Below are 18,641 nucleotides of genomic sequence, written 5' to 3' on the forward strand. Positions count from 1 at the left end.
TTGCCTACCAATGGAATACTCATATGTGGAGGGCTCATATGTAGCACCCAGGACATCCTTCTAACCCTGAATCAATGAGGCACCAGGGACCTAGACTGACTGACAGACAAGACTGACTGGCAAGTGGATGGCTAATTTGGCTGTTCTAATACTGTGCCTTTGAGGGAACAAGGACATGGCCCTCCTTGGGGACGTATGTCTATCAGGAAGGTTGTGTTTTACAGCTGTAGTAGGAACCTGTGTTTTCTGAACTCATGGTTTTCCTGAGGACACACTGAAGTGTCACACCTATGTTAGGGGCATCCATTATGTTTAAACATCCTCACTGTCATCTTACAATTTAGGGATCCTGAAGAGACCACACAGTAGGCTCCTGCCCCCAAAGACTCAAGAATAGGAAGTTGTGTCACTTACTCATGAAGGTTTATCTCTTTTTGTTACTGTATCAAAAATCAAAAAGACTGTAATATGAAATTTTATGATATCATGGAAAACTACTAAGAATTTCTATCACAAAAATCCTGTTCTCCAGAGATTCCATAGAGGGCCAGTTTTCACACATCCTGTGCTTTCCCTGTAACTCAGTGGCATAGAAGGCACCCACACCACAGCTGGTGACAGCCGCCCTCCTTCTGTCCCAGCCTCATTTCTGCACAGCTGCCTTCAAGGGCTTGCTGGGGTCGGAGACAGCCCCTGAGAACACTTTTCTCTTATGATACTTCACTTACAATATCATCATCTGCTTGGGCCCTTGTAAATCCTGTTTCATAACAATAGACTGACAATGGAAAGAGACCTATCCCTATTCCAAGGAGGAGTTGTCATTCATTTTGATAGCTGGCTCTCCAAAGCCTAAAGGTGTCTGATTAAGTATCCCTGACGCTGTTGCCATAGGGGTCTAGAGCTGATGTGGAAGCAGATGTGTAATGCCAAGGTCTATGATGTTCAGAGAAAAAAGAGCCAGTCTGGAGTCACCTCCAGGGCTCACATCCCGGAGGGTCTGTCTCTGAACTTGAGTCTCTCTGCTCACAAATCCAGAGGGAAAACTCCTCAGCCTCCCCATCAGGGAGAGCTGGCTCCTAATCCAATGATATGATATTGAGTCACTAACAGGCCTGGGTCTTGATAAGAGTCACTTGACACTAGAGTCTAAAATGTGGGTATGGGTTCGTCTTGTGGCTGGGGATGTAGGTTTCCTCTATGAGTCCACAATTTAGAGATTCCCTAATCCCTACACCTTAAAACAAACAAACAAACAAACAAACAACAACAACAAACAAACCCTGGATAATTTGCTATTTTAATAGCCTGTCAGGAACCCAAATATTTTTTACTAAATGCAAACATTTGTTCCTAACAGCATCCCCAACATAAACCTGTGGGAGGTTGTCTGTCTGTCTAAGGCAGTAGGTCTTAATCTGTGGGTCGTGACCCCTTTGGGGGTTGAATAACCTTTTCATGGGGGACTCATATCAGATAGCCTGGATATCAGATATTTACATTATGATTCAGACCAGTAGAAATGAAAATAATTTTATAGTTAGGGGTCACCACAACATAAGGAACTGTATTAAGAGGTTGCAACATCAGGAAGGCTGAGAAACCACTGTTCTAAGCAATGATGATGGACCCCAAAGACATTTGCCAAAGGCCTCTAGGCCTCTGTCTATTGTGAGTTAAAAGTTATTGAAGTATTGATCTGAATCCAATATCTACATTCAAGAATACATGTTAGAATAACAATTGTCATCAATTCTTCTCAGCCTTTTGGCTAAGATCAAGTGTAGAATAACAATTGTCCAACCTTTTAAAAGTCCATTTATACAGAAAATGTATCACAAGATATCAGGTATGAGGGGATATGAAAGTTGTTATTTGTGCTTTAATAATTTTATCTAAAATATACTTCCCATTTATTCCATTTCCAGTCATATTCTATATTTTCCTTACAGTTGTAAGAAAAATAACTTTTAAAGATTGCCAATAAAATATCAATATTACAAAATAACTGTGGGCTGGGGATATGGCTCAGCGTTAAGAGTGCTTGCCTAGCATTCACAAAGCCTTGGGGTTTGTCTCTAATAAAGAGGGAATGGGTAGGGGGGTGGAGAGGAGGGAGAAGTGGACAACTCTAAATGGGCTGGAGGTGTACATCAGTGGCTCGAGTGTTGGTGAGGGCCTGAAGTGGAACCCCAACCTCACAAAACAGCAACCAAAATGTAAACTTCCTAAGAGAATAAAGGACCAACCTTGGGCTGGGGAGCCTCAGAGGATAAAGCATTCACTGTGCAAACATCAAGACCATGGTCTGGACCTCCAGAACCTACACACATGCCAAACCGGTGTAGCATGCTTATAATCCCAGCCCTGGAGAGGAAGAGCGGCAGGGGACTCCTGGGACAAGCCACCTAGCTAGACTAGTGAGAATGGGTGAGCTCTGGGTTCAGAGAGACTGCCTCAATAATGTGGAGAGTGATGGAGACCTGAACACACATGTGCATTGAGCCCACATTTACCTGCACACATGCAAACATGCATATCATACACTCACACACAAAGGAAGGGGGGAGGATCAAGTTTCCAAGCAGCTTGAACCCTTGACTTGTAGCTGACAAGTTATGGCATTTTCTGTAACAGACATCCCGCCCCGCTGCCCCCCCCCCCAGCTCTAAACTGACTCCTGAAGATATATCTTCTTGTCTACCAGTCCTTCTATTTTTATATCTTATTTTTGGCCTCTGAGTCCATGAGTCTCAGGAGGGTTATTTACAGGAGCGTGGGTGAGAGGTAGTTAAGGTACAAGAGTCATTTTCCAGTGGTTATGCTACTGAAGAAAATGTCTCTTTCTCTCCTAGCAACCACTAACTACCTATTAACCCTCGGGGAGGAGTTAATTTTGAATATTTCTCTCCTTCAATACAGGAGGAAGACCAGTAAACTGAATTGGGAAATGGAGGTACAGTGTACTCCATTTGGTTTAATGATTGTATTATGTCCACTGGATTCCCCAAATTGCACAAGAATCCTGCTTGTAAGATGCTGAGGGTCCCTGCTCCCAGTTGGTTCTGATTGGTAAATAAAGTAGCCAGTGGCCAATGTCTGGGCAGGGAGATAGAGGCGGGACTTGAGGATTCTCAGGCCAGGGGACCAAGAGAGGAGGAGGGATGGAGAATCACCATGTCAGGGAAGGAGAGAGACCAGGCCTGAATAGTGCAGGACAGAGAGAGAGCCAATATGTAAGAGTAGGGGACTAGACCCAGGAGGGCTACAGGCCTAGTTGCAGGGCAGCCAGGATGGAATATAGGTTTTAGAAAGTAATAATTCAGGAATATTGGATGGAAAGTGTTAGCCACTGGGAGGTTTTGGAGTGGCCCAACCATTGAGCTGTATAAGCAATATTAAACTATAAGGCTATGTGTGTGTCTTTCATTGAGGAAGCACAGGACATTGGAGTGGGTAGGGAGGAATGCACCTCCATCACCACTGGGGTGAATTGAGCAGGATTAATCACCTACAGCAATGGTGGACTCTTACTTTCACAGTTATCTGACACTAATAGAGTCACAAAGACCTCCATGAAGGAATAACGGGGGTTGGGGGAGGCTTTGGGAACCTCTAAACAGAGGCCTCTCAGCTTTTGTCTGGAAATAGAATGTATTCTTTCTTAAAGTACTTCAGCCTCAGGAATGACTTTTCAAAGACCAAGGATATCCCCACCCCAAATCCTTACAGATGTATAGGCACGAAGAGGAATAAGGAAAAGACATAGCAAATGTTTGCATGTAGCTGGAAGCCAAAAGTGCTTAGCCCCCGGGTCAGTTACCTTATAACGTGTCTGCTCCACATCGTAGATCTTCTTCTCTGATACCATTTTTGGAGCGAAGAACTTGGCTAACTTGGCGAGGTAGACCCCATTCCGGAGCCCTTCTTCCAGTTCAGTGGTTGGTGGCAATTCTTCAACTAAGCAGACTTCCATCCATCTGGAAAGATCATAAGACATTAAACTTTGATGGATTCCAGGTAGGTGACAGTCCATAAAGGGAGAGGCACAGTGCTCTGCTGTGTGCTGGAGACACTGTGGAAGAAAACAGGCCTCAAAGATCTTTCTGAGTTCAGGATTTCTGGGCAGAACAAGGATTCAGGACAGAAGGTGAATGAGAGGGTTTGGTTTAGAGGCACAGAACTCACTGGGTGCCAGAGCTTGTTAAAGTCACCTTTGTCGAAACCTTTGCCAATTCCCATCAGAGCCAGAGACAGGGAAAAGGCCAAATCCTTTTGTAAGGGTAGAATTAGTCCTGCTGACATTAAAGAAAAAGACTTAAGGCTTATGAGCTGGGCAATTCTTATAGAGGCTGTGCCTTGAGGGGTACAGTCTAAAGTACTACAGTCAGCGAGCGCAGCTGACTCTGTGCAGAGCAGCTACAAGGAAACGCAGGACCATGGGAAATTTAGTGAGTGGCTTAGATTCCCTAAATAATACACTGGAGTACATTAAACATACCCACATTTTGGAGGAGCATATAGTACCTATTGGCTTCTAAAAACATTTTATTTTTTTAAAGATTAGATTAAATCTTAGGGCATTGTGCCAGGACTTCAGACAGCAGAGCACCAAGGTCATTGCTGGCCTGAGGCCACACAGTGGGAGGGAGGCCAGGCAAGCTCATGTTACACACTGCATGTCGAAAATCCTAAGTATGAACTGAATGCTCCTCTGTCCCCTCCTGGGTCATACCTGTCTTTTCCTGGGTCACACCTGTGAAGACTGGCCATTCTTAGAAGGAAAGTCCCAGCCCTGTCAGCACGCCATTGATCCACACACCAATCCAGCTGTTGGTGTGAGCCCCACACCTCCCAGCACAGGCAGGTTCCTGGAGGTTATGGACACAGCAGCCTCGGATCCCATAACATGTGGGAGACAGTGAAGCACTGTGCTGTGATCCCAACACCTGGCCTCACCCAAACTGTGCATGCTGGGCATTTCTGTTCTGCTGTGGCTTTCAACAACTTTGAAAAGCTCAATAAACTCCTAATAAGTAAGGAGGAATGACTGGATGACTATTAGGCACATAAATACAGAATATGTGAGAAAAATTAAAATATAAGTAAAAATATAAGTAAGAAAAATGTAAGTAAAAAAACTCTTGTTTTTAGAGCAATAATTATAATTCAATGCTTAGCTTGGGCTGATTCCTGGAGCATTTCAAAGTATGCACATATACACATATAAATATTTAAGATATATATGCATACATGTACATAATTACAGATACACACACACACACACACACACACACACACACACACAATGCAATATCAAGGAAAAACAAGAGAACCGTGTAAGAGAGGCTCTGTATCTACTACTACATGGTAGGATGCAATAAGAAGGCACAGGGATGGATAAAGGGCAGCATGGGGTTATCCCGGGAGTAGTCAGGGAAAACTTTAGCATGGGATAAAGACCCAGACTTGGCCTATGTGAGCAGGCAGGGAAGAAGTGTGCACCCGAGTACTAGACAATCTCTAAGCATAAAAGGAACATGGCCGACTCATGGGAAAGCTCAGAGAAGCCTCTGGACCCTTGGAGATAATATATATATTTATATATACAGACACACACACACACACACACACACACATCACAAGCTGGGTTCTGGAGGGCCTCACAGGGGGAGAAGTGATGACATCGGTTTGCACAGGAAGCGGGGAGCTCCTGGCAGCTTCACAGAAGAGGCGTGACATGTTGACAGCGGTAATTACAACCAATTAATCTGTATAATAGATGCCTCCGAGACACTGCTGAGGGACTGGGTGAGATGGAGAGAACTGGGAAAGGGGGAGGGGGACAGGAAACAGTTTAAGCATGACAGGGCGAGGGGAGAGCTTCGGCAAAGGGTCAAAAGGAAGTGCAATATTCTGAGCCGGAGAGCGGCACACACAGGCTCTGCAGCCTCAGACATCTGGCAGGCCTCTTCTCTGTCTGCTAAACATAAACGGTAAAGACTTTCTCTGTTCTAATACCACAGGGGCCTGTGAGCTGGAGGAACTGGGCAATGAAGGATTACAGATCAGACACAAGGTGAGTGGGAGATATCTCTTATACATGAACCTTGCTTCATGAACCTGAACCAAGATTACAGACTTGGAAAGAAAAAGGAATGAAAACAAAGGAAGAGAGTGCTGAGTTTTTGTTTTTGGTTTTTGTTTTTGTTTTTTGTTTTTTAAATGGGCTAAGTTAAAAGCCACTGTACAAAACCAAGCATGTCAGTCCAGTTAGCTTTCCATCACTATAACAAAACACCCGATGTAAACAGCTTATAAAGAGAAAAGGCTGCGTTCTGTGGTGAAAGTTTGTAATCCCAGCTCTTTTGGAGGCTGAGACAGAAGGATAGAGCTCAAGGCCAGCCTGGGCAACATAGCAAACAAGATCCTGCCTCTAAAATAGAAAGGGGTAGGACAAACAAACAAACAAAAAGACAGAAAAGGTATATTCTGGCTCAATTTCGGAGATTTCTGTCCAAAACTGGATCGACCCATGGGGGTAGACTTCTTGTAAGGGTACCAGATAGCAATGCCAGAGGGCGTATGGTGAAACAAGTTGTTCAATTCATGGACAGAAAACACAACAGAGAGATGACATTGTGGAGGGGTCTGTCCCACAGTGCCACCCCTCCACACACACCAAGGCGTCTCCTAACACAGGTGTAGAGCACTTCTCAGTGGATATGCCCCGAGACTGAGCCTCTCCGGCACGGATCCCTAAGTCCGTTCTGCACCAAACTACAGCACCAGGTTTCTAACTTAGATAAACTAATTAGAACATCAAGCTATTTCACAGCAAAATACAATCTGTTTTCAACCAATTATGTTTTCAAATAATTACACTGCAAAGTACTGTTTTGCATATAGCAATATATAAGTGCTTTGTAACAACCTGGTAATTGGGGTGCATGGGGGTACAATATATTGACAACTGGTAGGTGGAATACAGGGAGATATGTTGACAACTGGGAGCAAGGGGCCAGTATTCTAAAATAAAACCAACTCTAAGTATAATATCTTAGATCTGAGCTTGCTTTAAAAAGGAAGGTAATTGTACTTGTTTTGACTGTTTTTATATGCATTCCAATGCCTTAAAATACTGAGGATATAAAAAGCTTAGGTTAGCTATAGCCTTTCAGAATCTGGACCAATCCAGTAAACTAGGGATATTGCTCAGTTGGTAGAGCATCCGTCTGGCATGAATGAAGCCCTGGGTTTGATCCATAGAACTGAACAAATTGGTTAGGGTGGCTCAAGCCTGTAATATCAGCATTTGGAAGGGAGAGGTAGGAATACCTGAAGTGTAAGGCCATCCTTGGCTACATAGAGAATTCAGGGTAAGCCTGGGGTACATCAGAATCTGCTTCAAAACAACAAATAGAGATAGACAGACAGACAACACTGTACACCCAACATATACTTACTTAATGATAATTTCTGTATCATGTTACAAAATGCCAAGTACCATGTCACACTGCAGAACCTTATAAAATGCTGTTTAAATACTGGATTTTATGCTTCATAGGGAATATCACCCAGTCTTTGTGTCCAGCCTGGAAGGCAGAGCTAGGGTTACCACTATTGGATGAGTTTTGGCATTTCTTGGACCCTGACAATTACTTGAGAAAACTTAGCTCTCTTGAAGCTCTTTAAACCCCAAGGACACATATTTGAAGTGGCCAAGGGCTTCTGCTAGTGTATTTCCAACTGTGAACTTCCCCTACCTCACCAACAGAAGAACACACCCTGCAGTCCAGGAGCCACAGCTTGTTAACAAGTTATTCTTAGCTTCTTCTACAGCAGAAGTCATGCATGCCATGGTTTGGAAATGCAGTGTGCTCTCCTCCCAGCGTATAAGCCAGATCACTGGTGGAAGGAGAGATTCTTGAGGGCTATCTACTTGCTCGGTCTCCATTTGTCACACTTGGAAACAGGCGTGGTCAATAGTCCTGGCTACCTCCTGAAGGAGCAAACTGGACAAGATAGAGGCTGGCCATGTGAAGCTGAGAGACTGTCTGAAAAGAGTGCCTGACAGGGACTGCCGCAAACCTACAGTGTGTCTCACAGTGCTTCTGGGAAGATGTAGCTCAGAAGCTGGTACTAATGACCAGTCAATAAATGGTCAAGAGATGGCTTAGCAGTTAAGAGCACTGACTGCTCTTCCAGAGGTCCTGAGTTCAATTTCCAGCAACCACATGGTGGCTTACAACCATCTATAATAGGATCTGATGCCCAATTCTGGTGTGTCTGAGGAGAGCTACAGCATACTCATATACATAAAAAAAAATTAAAAAAAATAAATAAATGGTCAACACACAGAAGCCCATTCATCTGGGACAAGTGGCAGGTTTTGCTAACAGAATCAGGTTGGGAAAATTGATATGATATGAAAGTATGAAAATACTTCATAATGAAGAAGAAACAGAGATGTGCACATCTATAAAGAATGAGTGTCATCTCCAGGTAAATATCCCTGTGATCTATCTCGTTAAAGTGTATGGATGAGAACTTCACATACAGACACTATATTGTTCAACCCAAAGGCTAGGAGATGGCTGTGTAGGTCCTGCACGGGGTCTGTATCCCAGACCATTGTGACTGGTAGAGCTGGCATGTGCTGCACAGGGATGATGGCCACCCACTCAAGGGCCTGGCTCATACAAACCTTCCACGGAGGGTTTTTGTTTTGTTTTGATTTGACTTGTTTTTTAAGAGTTATTTATTTTATGTATATGAGTACACTGTCGCTGTCTTCAGACACACCAGAAGAGGGCATCAGATCCCATTACAGATGGTTGTGAGCCACAATGTGGTTGCTGGGAATTGAACTCAGGACCTCCGGGAAGAGCAACCAGCTTAACCTCTGAGCCAGCTCTCCAGCCCCACATGGAGGTTTTTTTTTTTTTTTTTTTTTTTTTTGGTTTGGTTTTTTGAGACAGGGTTTCTCTGTGTAGCCCTGGCTGTTCTGGAACTCTATAGACCAGGCTGGCCTCGAACTCAGAAACCCGCCTGCCTCTGCCTCCCAAGTGCTGGGATTAAAGGTGTGTGCCACCACTGCCTGGCCTCTTTGAGAGTTTTATACGTGTGTACAAGGTGTTCTGATCACAGCCACCCCTCATTTCCTCCCCAGTCTTTTCCTGGATCTATCCCTCAATTTCTCACCCTCTCCCAACTTTCTTCACTGGGAAATTCCATTGTTAGACCTATCACCTTTTATCTATCCGCTCTTCAGTTTGTGGTCCACACTGGCTTACACCTCATGTTTTGGCCATTATGAGTTAGTACTTATACAAAACATTACTGAACGTGTTTTTACCAGGAGCAGAATTGCTAGGTCATATGGTATGATAGCTAATTTCAATGGACAGCTTGGTAAGATTGCAAATCACCATAGAAACAAATCTCATAAGGAGTTATCTAGAGCAGGTTAAATGAGGTAGGAAAACACCTGCTCCCCCACCCTTCCCCACCCCCACCCCCTGCTAAGGCAATACCATTCCTCAGGCTGTCCTCTCAGGCTGACAAAAAAGGAAGAAAGAAGTAGAATATAGGCAGCCCCTGCTTCCTGACTGTGTCACAGTGTGTTCGGCTACCTCCTGCACCTCCGACCACCATACTGTCCCTGCCACGATACACTACATCCCCTGGAACTTGAAGCCCCAATAAACCCTTCCTTATAGTGTTTTTCTCACAGCAACAAGACAATAAGTAATGCATACAGTAGCTTTATGTTTATCTTTTAGGTTCTTATGCCTGTTTTCTAAAGCAGTCATATACGGTGACAGGAGAGGGAGGCTATCTTGATTCTTTTGGATGTGTATATACATTTATCTTAGCACCGTATGTTAAAAAGATTACATTTGTTGCCTAGTCTTGGTACCTACCAGACAGATCAATCTTCTATAAAAATAGTGTCTATTTCTAAATCTTCCGGTCATCTGCAATGATCCACCGTGTCTGTGGTTTATGTATGGATAGTGTATAAAGCTGGCAAGTAACCAGGTTGCCAGCACTCTCCATGCTATCAAGAAATGCTATCAAATTGGCTCAGAAACTGGACTGAAACTGGACCTGGCCCACCTCCCTTCTGCTGCCTCTGACCTTCCTGTGCTTTCCTGGTCTTCCCACTTATGACTTTTCCTGGCCCAAAGCACCAACATGTGAACATCTCATTTCTAAATACAGATTGAAGCTGGCCATGGTGGTGCCTGCCTTTAATCTCAGCTCTTGGAAGCAAAGTCAGGCAGATCTCTGAATTTGAGGCCATCCTGGTCTACACATTGAGTTTCAGGGCAGCCAGGACTACATGGCCAGACCCTGTCTTCAAAACAAAACAAAACAACAACTACAACAAAACCTAAAAACAAAACTACCACCACCAATCCTCACAGGTTAAAGCTGCTTATGACCACCACCATAGGGCTGCAGGAGGCTTTGGAGTCAGCCTCCTTGCTGGAGGCAGCTCGGTGTGCTAGCTCATATGCAGCCATTGTACATTGTAGGTGCGAGCAGAGGAAGCTCAAGAAGGTGGGATGGGGGGCAAGTCAGGACGGAGGTGAGAAGAAAAGGGTTTCCAGCTTTGGATTAAGGTCAAAAGACAAAAAACAAACAAACAAACAAACAAAACCATTGTTTTGTCTCGCAAGAGGCCAAAAGAAAGAAGTAAAACAAAAAATAACCTACAAGACTCCCAGGGCAAAGACCTGCGCTGTGCCTTGAACGGTAGATGAAACAGCTGAGACGTTTGATTTGGTTTCAACTCAGGAAATCACGAGCTATAAATTTTGATTTTTCTCATGCAGTCATGGACAGAATAAATGTCCCCAAGGTAGAACTGCTGGCCAAGATCAGAAAATGTGTTTATTTTTTTTTCCTACAAAAACCCCTGCTTCTTGAGGCGCCTTTTCCCGTGAACTTTTAAGCGTCTCAAATCTATTTCTCCATTGTTTAGAAGCAGCAGCAGCAGCAGCACACAGAACTGCTTTGCTTTAGAAAGAACATAAAGAGCTCTCTTCTTTGCTTTTATATGTAAAGTAATTGGCCACTCTTTAACTTTTGTCCCCATAGGAAGTTAAAAAAAGAAACAAACATCAAAAATACAAAATTAAGAAGCCAGGGATAACTTTTTCATGAGCCGCTGGACAATGTAAAACTGCCACCACAACTCTCTCGGCATTATTCGCTCAGAGGAACGTGGGTGTGTAGAAAACCTCTGGACTAAGGGGCACCCATGGGTCACCTTCCGACGTTCTTAAAAAACTTGCTTGGTTTGTCATAAGAAAGTGATAGGAATCCAGTTAATTTCTTTAAAGCATGGGTACACAAACGCCAAGAACAGAAGCAGTAGGGATGCTGTGGTGAGACATACCTGCAAGCCCAGTACTCTCAAAGCTGAGGCAGGGGAATCTCGTTTGAGGCCAACTTTGGCTACAAAGTAAGCTCATATATAAATAAATTAAAAAAAAAAAAAAAAGTAAGAAAGACCTGGACCCTTGGGGGCTCTCAGAGACTGAGCCACCAACCAAAGAGTATATGTGGGCTGGACCTGGACCATATGTAGCAGATATACAGTTCAGTCTTCATGTAGGTCCCCCAACAACTGGAGTGGGGACTGGCCCTAAAGCTGTTGCCTGTCTGTGGAATCCATTCCCCTAACTGGTCTGCCTTGTCTGGCCTCCGTGGGAGAGGATGTGTCTAGCCCTGCAGTCTTGATGTGTCATGGTGGGGAATCCCCCGGGGGGCCTCACCCTCTCAGAGGAGAAGGAGAGGGGGAATGGGGAAGGATTGTGTGGGGGGAGAGAGGGTGACAGTGACTGGGATGTAAAATGACTAAATGAATACATAAATAAATGGGAGAGAGAGAGAATATACATGGCTCTAATATTTGTAAGGAACCAACTAGACTTTAGGAAGATGATTTAGCACAACCTGTTAAGCCTGGCAAACATTTTCCAACACCGTCCCTTGGAACACTGGCTCAGTTAGATGCTAATAGACGCCACTGGTAGAAATATAGGTATAAAGAGGATTTGGAAACGTCTCAGATGGACATGAAGAATGATGCTGCATATTCAGTAAAAGGTCTTCATTATCAAATGGGCAAGCCCTTGGTTGACCATATTCCGGTATTTTGTATAAGGTAGCTTTTCTGTATTACCACCATGGATGTTCGGTTGAGAAGACTGCTAAGTGCCGAAAGCGCGGCCTGGGTTCTCATTTATGGTAAGCACAAAAGGAAAAAAAAAAATGAAAGAAGTGAAAAAAAGAAATTGTTAATCCAAACTAAAGAGAACTTGAAGATTGGAGAAAAAAAAAAAAAGAAAAAAAGAAAAGAAAAGAAAGACATAGCTAATCCATATTGAAAAAAAAAAAAAAAGCAAGGATGCTCTGGAAAGACTGGCCTATCAATCCCTGGAATTGTCTGTAGCTCCCCTGGAACTGGAGTTGTGAACTGGTGTGAGCTGCCTGCCATGCTGGTGCTGGAAACTGAACTGGGTCCTCTGCGAGAACAGTAGTAAGTACCCTTCAAGGTGAGCTGTGCTTCAGGCCCCACGTCGATGCATTTTGCTTATTCAAAGAACAGAGTTCTTGAGGGTCTCCAAGCACACCTGTTTGCAATCATACGTCAAAGCCATAACCATCTCAAAGCCTGACGATATTTGGAAAGAGAACCTTTAAAGCGATAAATTAAAATGAGGCCTTGAAGGTGGGTCGTAATCTAGTCTGTCTGGTGTCTAATAAGAAAGGGAACTTAGAAAGAGAATGGGGCAACAACAGAAGAAAACCAACACACAGGCAGCATGGTCTTGGATCTTCAGCCTTGTTTAAGCACAAATCCCTTGTATGTTCCACCTACCCTTTCGCCATATAGCTTGAAGGTAATTTTATGCACTTTTGGGGTGTGTGGATTTTAACTGTAATGGACACTTGACACATGAGGACAAGTGGGGATTTTCCATGGGGCATTATGCCAGAAAGTTTTAGCTTCTGGAGTATTTCACATTTTTATTAAGGGTTTTGATTTATTTGTTGGACCTTGCCACTGAGAGTGCCACTCCATGTGGATCTTGTTTGTCTTGAGAAGTGCACAGCACAAACTTCAGAGTAGAGGTTGTTAACCTGTGGGTGGCGACCCCTTGGGGTGGTCAACCAACCCTTTCATAAGGGTCACATATCAGATATCCTGCTTATCAGATACTTACATTGCAGTTCATAACAGTGGCAAAATTACAGTTATAAAGTAGCAATGAAAATAATTTTATGGTTGGCGGTCACCACAAAATGAGGTCGCAGTGTTAAGAAGAGTGAGAACCTCTGCTCCAGAGTAAGATGTATCAGGCTAGACCAATGCTCAATTCTTGTGAGTTGTGTCCCCCTTCCTTGGCTGAGCCAATCTCAGTTCCCTCCTTTGTAACATAGAGGATAACAGGAGGGTGGATGAGAGTTTACTGAAGCAGAGCTATCGTGTCCAGCACATAGAAACACATCCAGTAAATGGCAGCTATTTCAGCTGCCCTAGAACCAGCCCCTGCCACACAGACTCCAGGCAGCAATCAGGCTAGCAAACGTCTATGCCAAACTCCTCTTTTGCCACAACCTGCCCATCCCCAGCGAATCCAACCTCATATTCTCTTGCCGTCTACAAATTATAGCCTTCACTGATAATGAATAAGGTACTGTAAATATTTGCCTGTGTTTGTGACAGCCAGGTTTTCTCTAGAATGAGACACTCATAACAGAGTAATGACAATTACAAACAAGTGCCATCCCCACTTAGCATGTTGGCTAACACTTAGCATGTAGTTGGCACTTCCAGGGATGTATTCTTATAGCAGCTCAGGAAGCAGAGAGAGGCTGAGAGAACCAGTAAAGAGTGGTGCTGTGATTTAAATTCAGGCTGTCACCTCTGCGGGGCACATCTTTGCCACACTCCACTCTGTTCTGACAAACCATTCAAGATTAGTGTGGTGAGCAGGGCTTAAGGCTCACTCCCTAGGACTAACTACTGATTGAGCCGACACTCATGGCAAAGCCCTGTCTAAACGACTCAGATCTAAACTCCATTCTCCTAAAGCCAGGCGTTCTGGCCCCTTTAATACAACCCTAAGTTGAACACACTATTTGCGATTAGCTGATGTTTCTAGAACAGTGGTTCTCAACCTGTAGGTTGAACGACCCTTTCACAGAGGTTGTATATCAGATACTCAGCATATCAGATGTTTACATTATGATTCATAATGGTAGCAACATTATAGTAGGAATAAAAATAATTTTATGGTGGGGGGTCACCAAAACATGAGGTACAGTATAAAAGGGCCATAGCATTAGGAAAGTTGAGAGCTGCTGTTCTAGGAACATTTGTGGAGTATAAATGTGCTCCGTGATTTAGATGCATGGAAACCTGACTTCAAACATGTTTCTGCAGTTTAGTCATGATCTCTTTGGGACACAACAATCTTCCCTGGCCACAGTGCCCCCTTTGAGAAATTTGGGTCTAATGCAGCTATGCCACAGAGCCGTCATCAAAACGGAGAGGGATAACACGCATGGGATCATCCTGTTAAAAAGTGGCCAGCATGCAACAGGTGCTTAAGAGATAAAGAAAGCAGGAAGCTGAGCTCTGCTTAAAGATGCTCCAAAGGACACACTACACTGTCCTCCATGGAGCAGCCTGACCATAGGTCCCTCAATATCTACAAGCTAAAAAGTCCATTTGTTGGAGGCTGCTGGGACATTGAACACCCTACAGGAAAACATGCTGCCCCCAGAGCTTCCAAGTACAAGTGCGCCAATGTACGAATGTGTCCTATGGGTTCTCTGAAATGCTACACTTGAGACTGAAGTGTAGGGGGCATTCGCAGTGCAAACCTCTTCCCATACTGTAAGAAAACCATAGCAGGTGCAGAGGAAGAGAAACGAAGAAAGAGGCAAAAGTACCACAGTGGCTCCCTGGCACAGCGACTGCAGGAATACGGTGTGAATACAACCTGGGATGGGACGAAGCAGATTCTCTTTCCCGGGTCTGTTTGCGCCATGAGGATATCATCTAGCCAAATACGATCTTCCTTCTTGCACTTTCCAACCTATTTTTTTTTTTTTTTTTTGCTCTAAGGTAGGCAGGAAAAGGAAAGCAATGTGCAACATGCTTCCAAAGATTGTCAACTAATACGACCAAATTCCTCCCTACCCCTGAGTCCTACTTGACCGTCACCTATCTCTTTCCCAAGTAAATCTTCTTCAACTTGGACTTGTTACAGCATGGTCATTCTGGAATGGCAGAAAGACAGTAAAAGCCAGAGCACGGAAGAAAGTTAACAGGTAAAAGCTATAGCCAGCACTTCCTCTCTTCTGTCTCTCTTCTAAACAACAACATGTGCTTATGTTCAAAGTTAACCCTCTCTTGGAGGTGAAGAACGAAACGACAGCCATGAATAGCTTCTTCAACAGTCTAAGGGACAAAGAGACAACTGCTCAGGGCAGGTGGGCTGAAACACTTAAGTGTGAGCGATGATTTTAATGCCATAGCCACAGCCCCCTCCTCCCGTAGCCACATCCCAAGTCCTTTCCGGGTCCTTATTGATTTTCCCCACCCCCACTACCAGCTGTACTAAGGAAGTGACAAATGGGGACTCACTAGATGCCATCAATCATTGTCACCAAGAGGAGAATGAAAAGAATCCAACATATGTTCTTGCAAATGCTGCCCACTCTCCTCCCCGCCACCCTCCTTCTCTGATACACAAAGTCTTTCCAAGCAGTCAGCCACTTTTTAATTTCCCTTCAGTGGAGATGTATGAAGAACAAATAGCATCCAACTACGATTTTTTTTTCTTTTTCCACATTTATTCACAGGTCTAAGTTCATAGTTCACAAAGGCCAGCTTGAGGAGGGCTGCACACCCACACTCCTGCCAGCCTCGATCTGTGAGCAGAAGCACAGAGGATTCAGCCGATGCCTCCAGCACCAGGTGGGACGGCTGAAGAGAAAGGATGCACAATGCAGGTGGCAGATGGTACTCTCTACAGCGTGTTCTAGAGACAGAGAACAGGAGTTCCCCATTGCTCAGCTGACCACTGTGACACTTGATAGATCAATTCCTATGGCAACGGCTCTAAGCACAATGCACTAAAAATAAAACGTGTGTGTGTGTGTGTGTGTGGTTTAAATAGAAGATAGATGCTTGTGATTGTCTCCAGGGAGGTTGCAAGGGTCAGAATGTGGCCACTGGCATCCCGGGCCATAGACAGATTTCTCTTTCACTCTGTAATTCCCAACTGGGCATCTAATCTGGCTAAAAAATGGGAGAAAGTCTACAATACAGAGCAGCTTTGAGAACCAACTGTCTGAGAATACTGATCACAAAGACTTAAAAACAAGCAACTTTCAAGTCTAATGATAGGGACTGTACTTCGTGGTGAAACCCTACACACCATTCTTACTTGTAACAGTAAAGCCGAGGCAAGGGGATGTTGCAAACATAAAACAGTGCAACATTTGTGAAGTTTTTGTTATTTGAATTCACATATGAAATGGCACAGTTGGAGTTAAGATGGTAGAATTCAGGGGTTTGCTAATGAATGGACTGGCCAAACCTTGGCATAAGTAAAAATGCAGGTATATAAGAAACATTGCAAGAAGATGAACCAACGTAGATGATACAGTTTTTATGTCATGGGGAATAGGAGTCAAAGGAAATCACTTTTAAGGGGCCTAGCATGAATCCGTGCCATGTGTACACAGTGAGTCCCTGTAGGATGCTCTGAGGAGTGGGTCAGCTCAGCCTTTGCCCCTGGCATCCTCCAGCAGGGACAGACATGGCTTTCAGCTTGTGGAGTAAAATGTTGCACTGTCAAAGCGGTAGGCACTCCCTCCCATGACACACCTCCTGTTCTCAGCTGCCTTATATGACACTGCTTCTGTTGGGTGCCAGGCTCTAAATGGCCTTCTGCTTAAAAGCAGGGTGACAGGCTGAAGAAAACTGTCATTACTGAGAACTATTTAATCATGTTGCCTGCTGTGTATACCACTATATTACACCATGATATACTAACCGTCCATGACTATGTATATATGATGCATTATGCATGTGTGCATGTAGAACCCTAACTATATATGATTTTACATATAGTAGTGTGGCTATAACTATGGTTACATGGTGACTTTTATGTAATGTGAATGTGCCACATTCATACACAACTGTCCCTTGGTATCTATAAGGGATTAGTTCCAGGACACTCCTGAATCCCCAAATCCATAGATGATCAACTCACTTCTATGAAATATTTACATATAAATATTTGCATATGCAAACATGAAAAGGATCTACATGGTGCCTCCTCTCCCTTATGTTAAATTGCCTCTGGAACACTTTAAATACCTGATGTAAGTATACATGCTTATAGTTCATGGCTTAGGGAACTCTAAAAAGAAAAGTCTATCTATGTTTGGAGGATCCTTTCCCAGGAATATTCTTGAGCCAAGGGTGGTTGGATGTACAGGCACAAGACACATAGAGATGGAGAGCCAACCACATCATTACGTCAGTATGAGGTCATCATTCAATATCTATCACCATAGTTACAGATATCTATCCAAACATTCTCCTTAGTAGGCTATGAAAGACACTGGGAGGTGTGCTCACTAATGAGGTGAGCTGGGCATGAAGACGTGATTTTTCCCTGTGTGCCCTTCCTTTGGACCTTTTAAATGCAAAAAAAAAATGTGTGGATATGGGAAATAAACCGTTACAGCCCTTAATTAAGGTGCTATCCACCCTGCACATAGGATATAAAAAAGAAGCAAAATGTTCCCCTTTTATCTGAGCTAGAGCAAAGCCAGCCAGGTCCTGCTCTCCAGCCATTCGTGCTCTCCTTACCCGTCCTTCCCAAGGCCTCTCCAAGCAGCTCAACCTGAAGCAGCTCACCAGGGGGCAGCATTTACTGCTGGGTGAGCTGCTTCTACTTCTTGATTTTACATAGAGATTAATAATTAATGACAGCCCTGCCACCCAGAGTACCTTTCTGGGACCAAAGTCACCTGGAGAGTGTCTTCTCTGTCACATGTCTCTGCCCTGGAGTCTCCATATATCTTGGCTCAGGGAGTATAGACTCTGAGCTGGGCTGGGCTGCAAGAGCCCTGGGGGGACTACAGGCCTCACACCTTGGAAATCATCTAATATTGCTGTAAGTTAATAGGCTGCTTTTTCCTGTCAGTTTTTGTTGTTGTTGGTTTTTGTTGTTGTGGTGGTTGTAATTTGTTTGTTTGTTTTAACCATCTACCTGCTTTGAGAGGTCATGAAAGCAGAGAGGAAGGCTGGCACAGCCTGGAGCTGGCAAAACAAGTCTCTTTAGCACAGTTCAACCAGGACCTGACACCTTAGTGGCTAACTGCCATGGATTCTTACCAAGAGCTTCCACCATGTGGAGACTTTCCAGACAATGAGGTATTGTGTCCCTTATCTACAATGTCATCGTTGGCCTGCATTAAGCAGTCATCAGAAAGAAAATTTGTTCTTGAGGCATCTTCTTACAGACAGAGGAAATGGAAGCCCATATGCACCTTCTCCACCCCACCCCATGGGGAAAGGCAGCAGGTTTCTT

At 44.1% G+C, this 18,641-nt stretch overlaps 1 protein-coding gene and 1 long non-coding RNA gene across 5 annotated transcripts in view; one reads left to right on the top strand and one right to left on the bottom strand.

The window, feature by feature from the left end:
* The window catches only part of Iqgap2 (IQ motif containing GTPase activating protein 2), a 265,104-nt gene that overhangs the window by 132,246 nt on the left and 114,217 nt on the right, over nt 1-18,641 (bottom strand). For both annotated transcript variants that reach the window (XM_011244681.3, NM_027711.1), the window contains exon 3: nt 3,824-3,980. In XM_011244681.3, coding sequence (XP_011242983.1) covers nt 3,824-3,980 — 157 coding nt within the window. The remainder of the gene's footprint in view (nt 1-3,823; nt 3,981-18,641) is intronic.
* Gm32702 lies at nt 4,435-18,538 on the top strand. 3 transcript variants are annotated; one of them, XR_003950695.1, is made up of 4 exons: nt 5,501-5,752; nt 6,027-6,079; nt 15,300-15,360; nt 15,895-18,538. It is a non-coding gene; the product is annotated as a predicted gene, 32702 (long non-coding RNA). The 3 variants fall into 3 exon arrangements; XR_382767.3 differs by lacking the exon at nt 15,300-15,360 and having other exon boundaries at nt 4,435-5,811; XR_382768.3 differs by lacking the exon at nt 15,300-15,360 and having other exon boundaries at nt 5,509-5,752.

Source organism: Mus musculus, chromosome 13 (genome assembly GCF_000001635.26).
Source record: "Mus musculus strain C57BL/6J chromosome 13, GRCm38.p6 C57BL/6J".
Taxonomy (NCBI): Eukaryota; Metazoa; Chordata; class Mammalia; order Rodentia; family Muridae; genus Mus; species Mus musculus.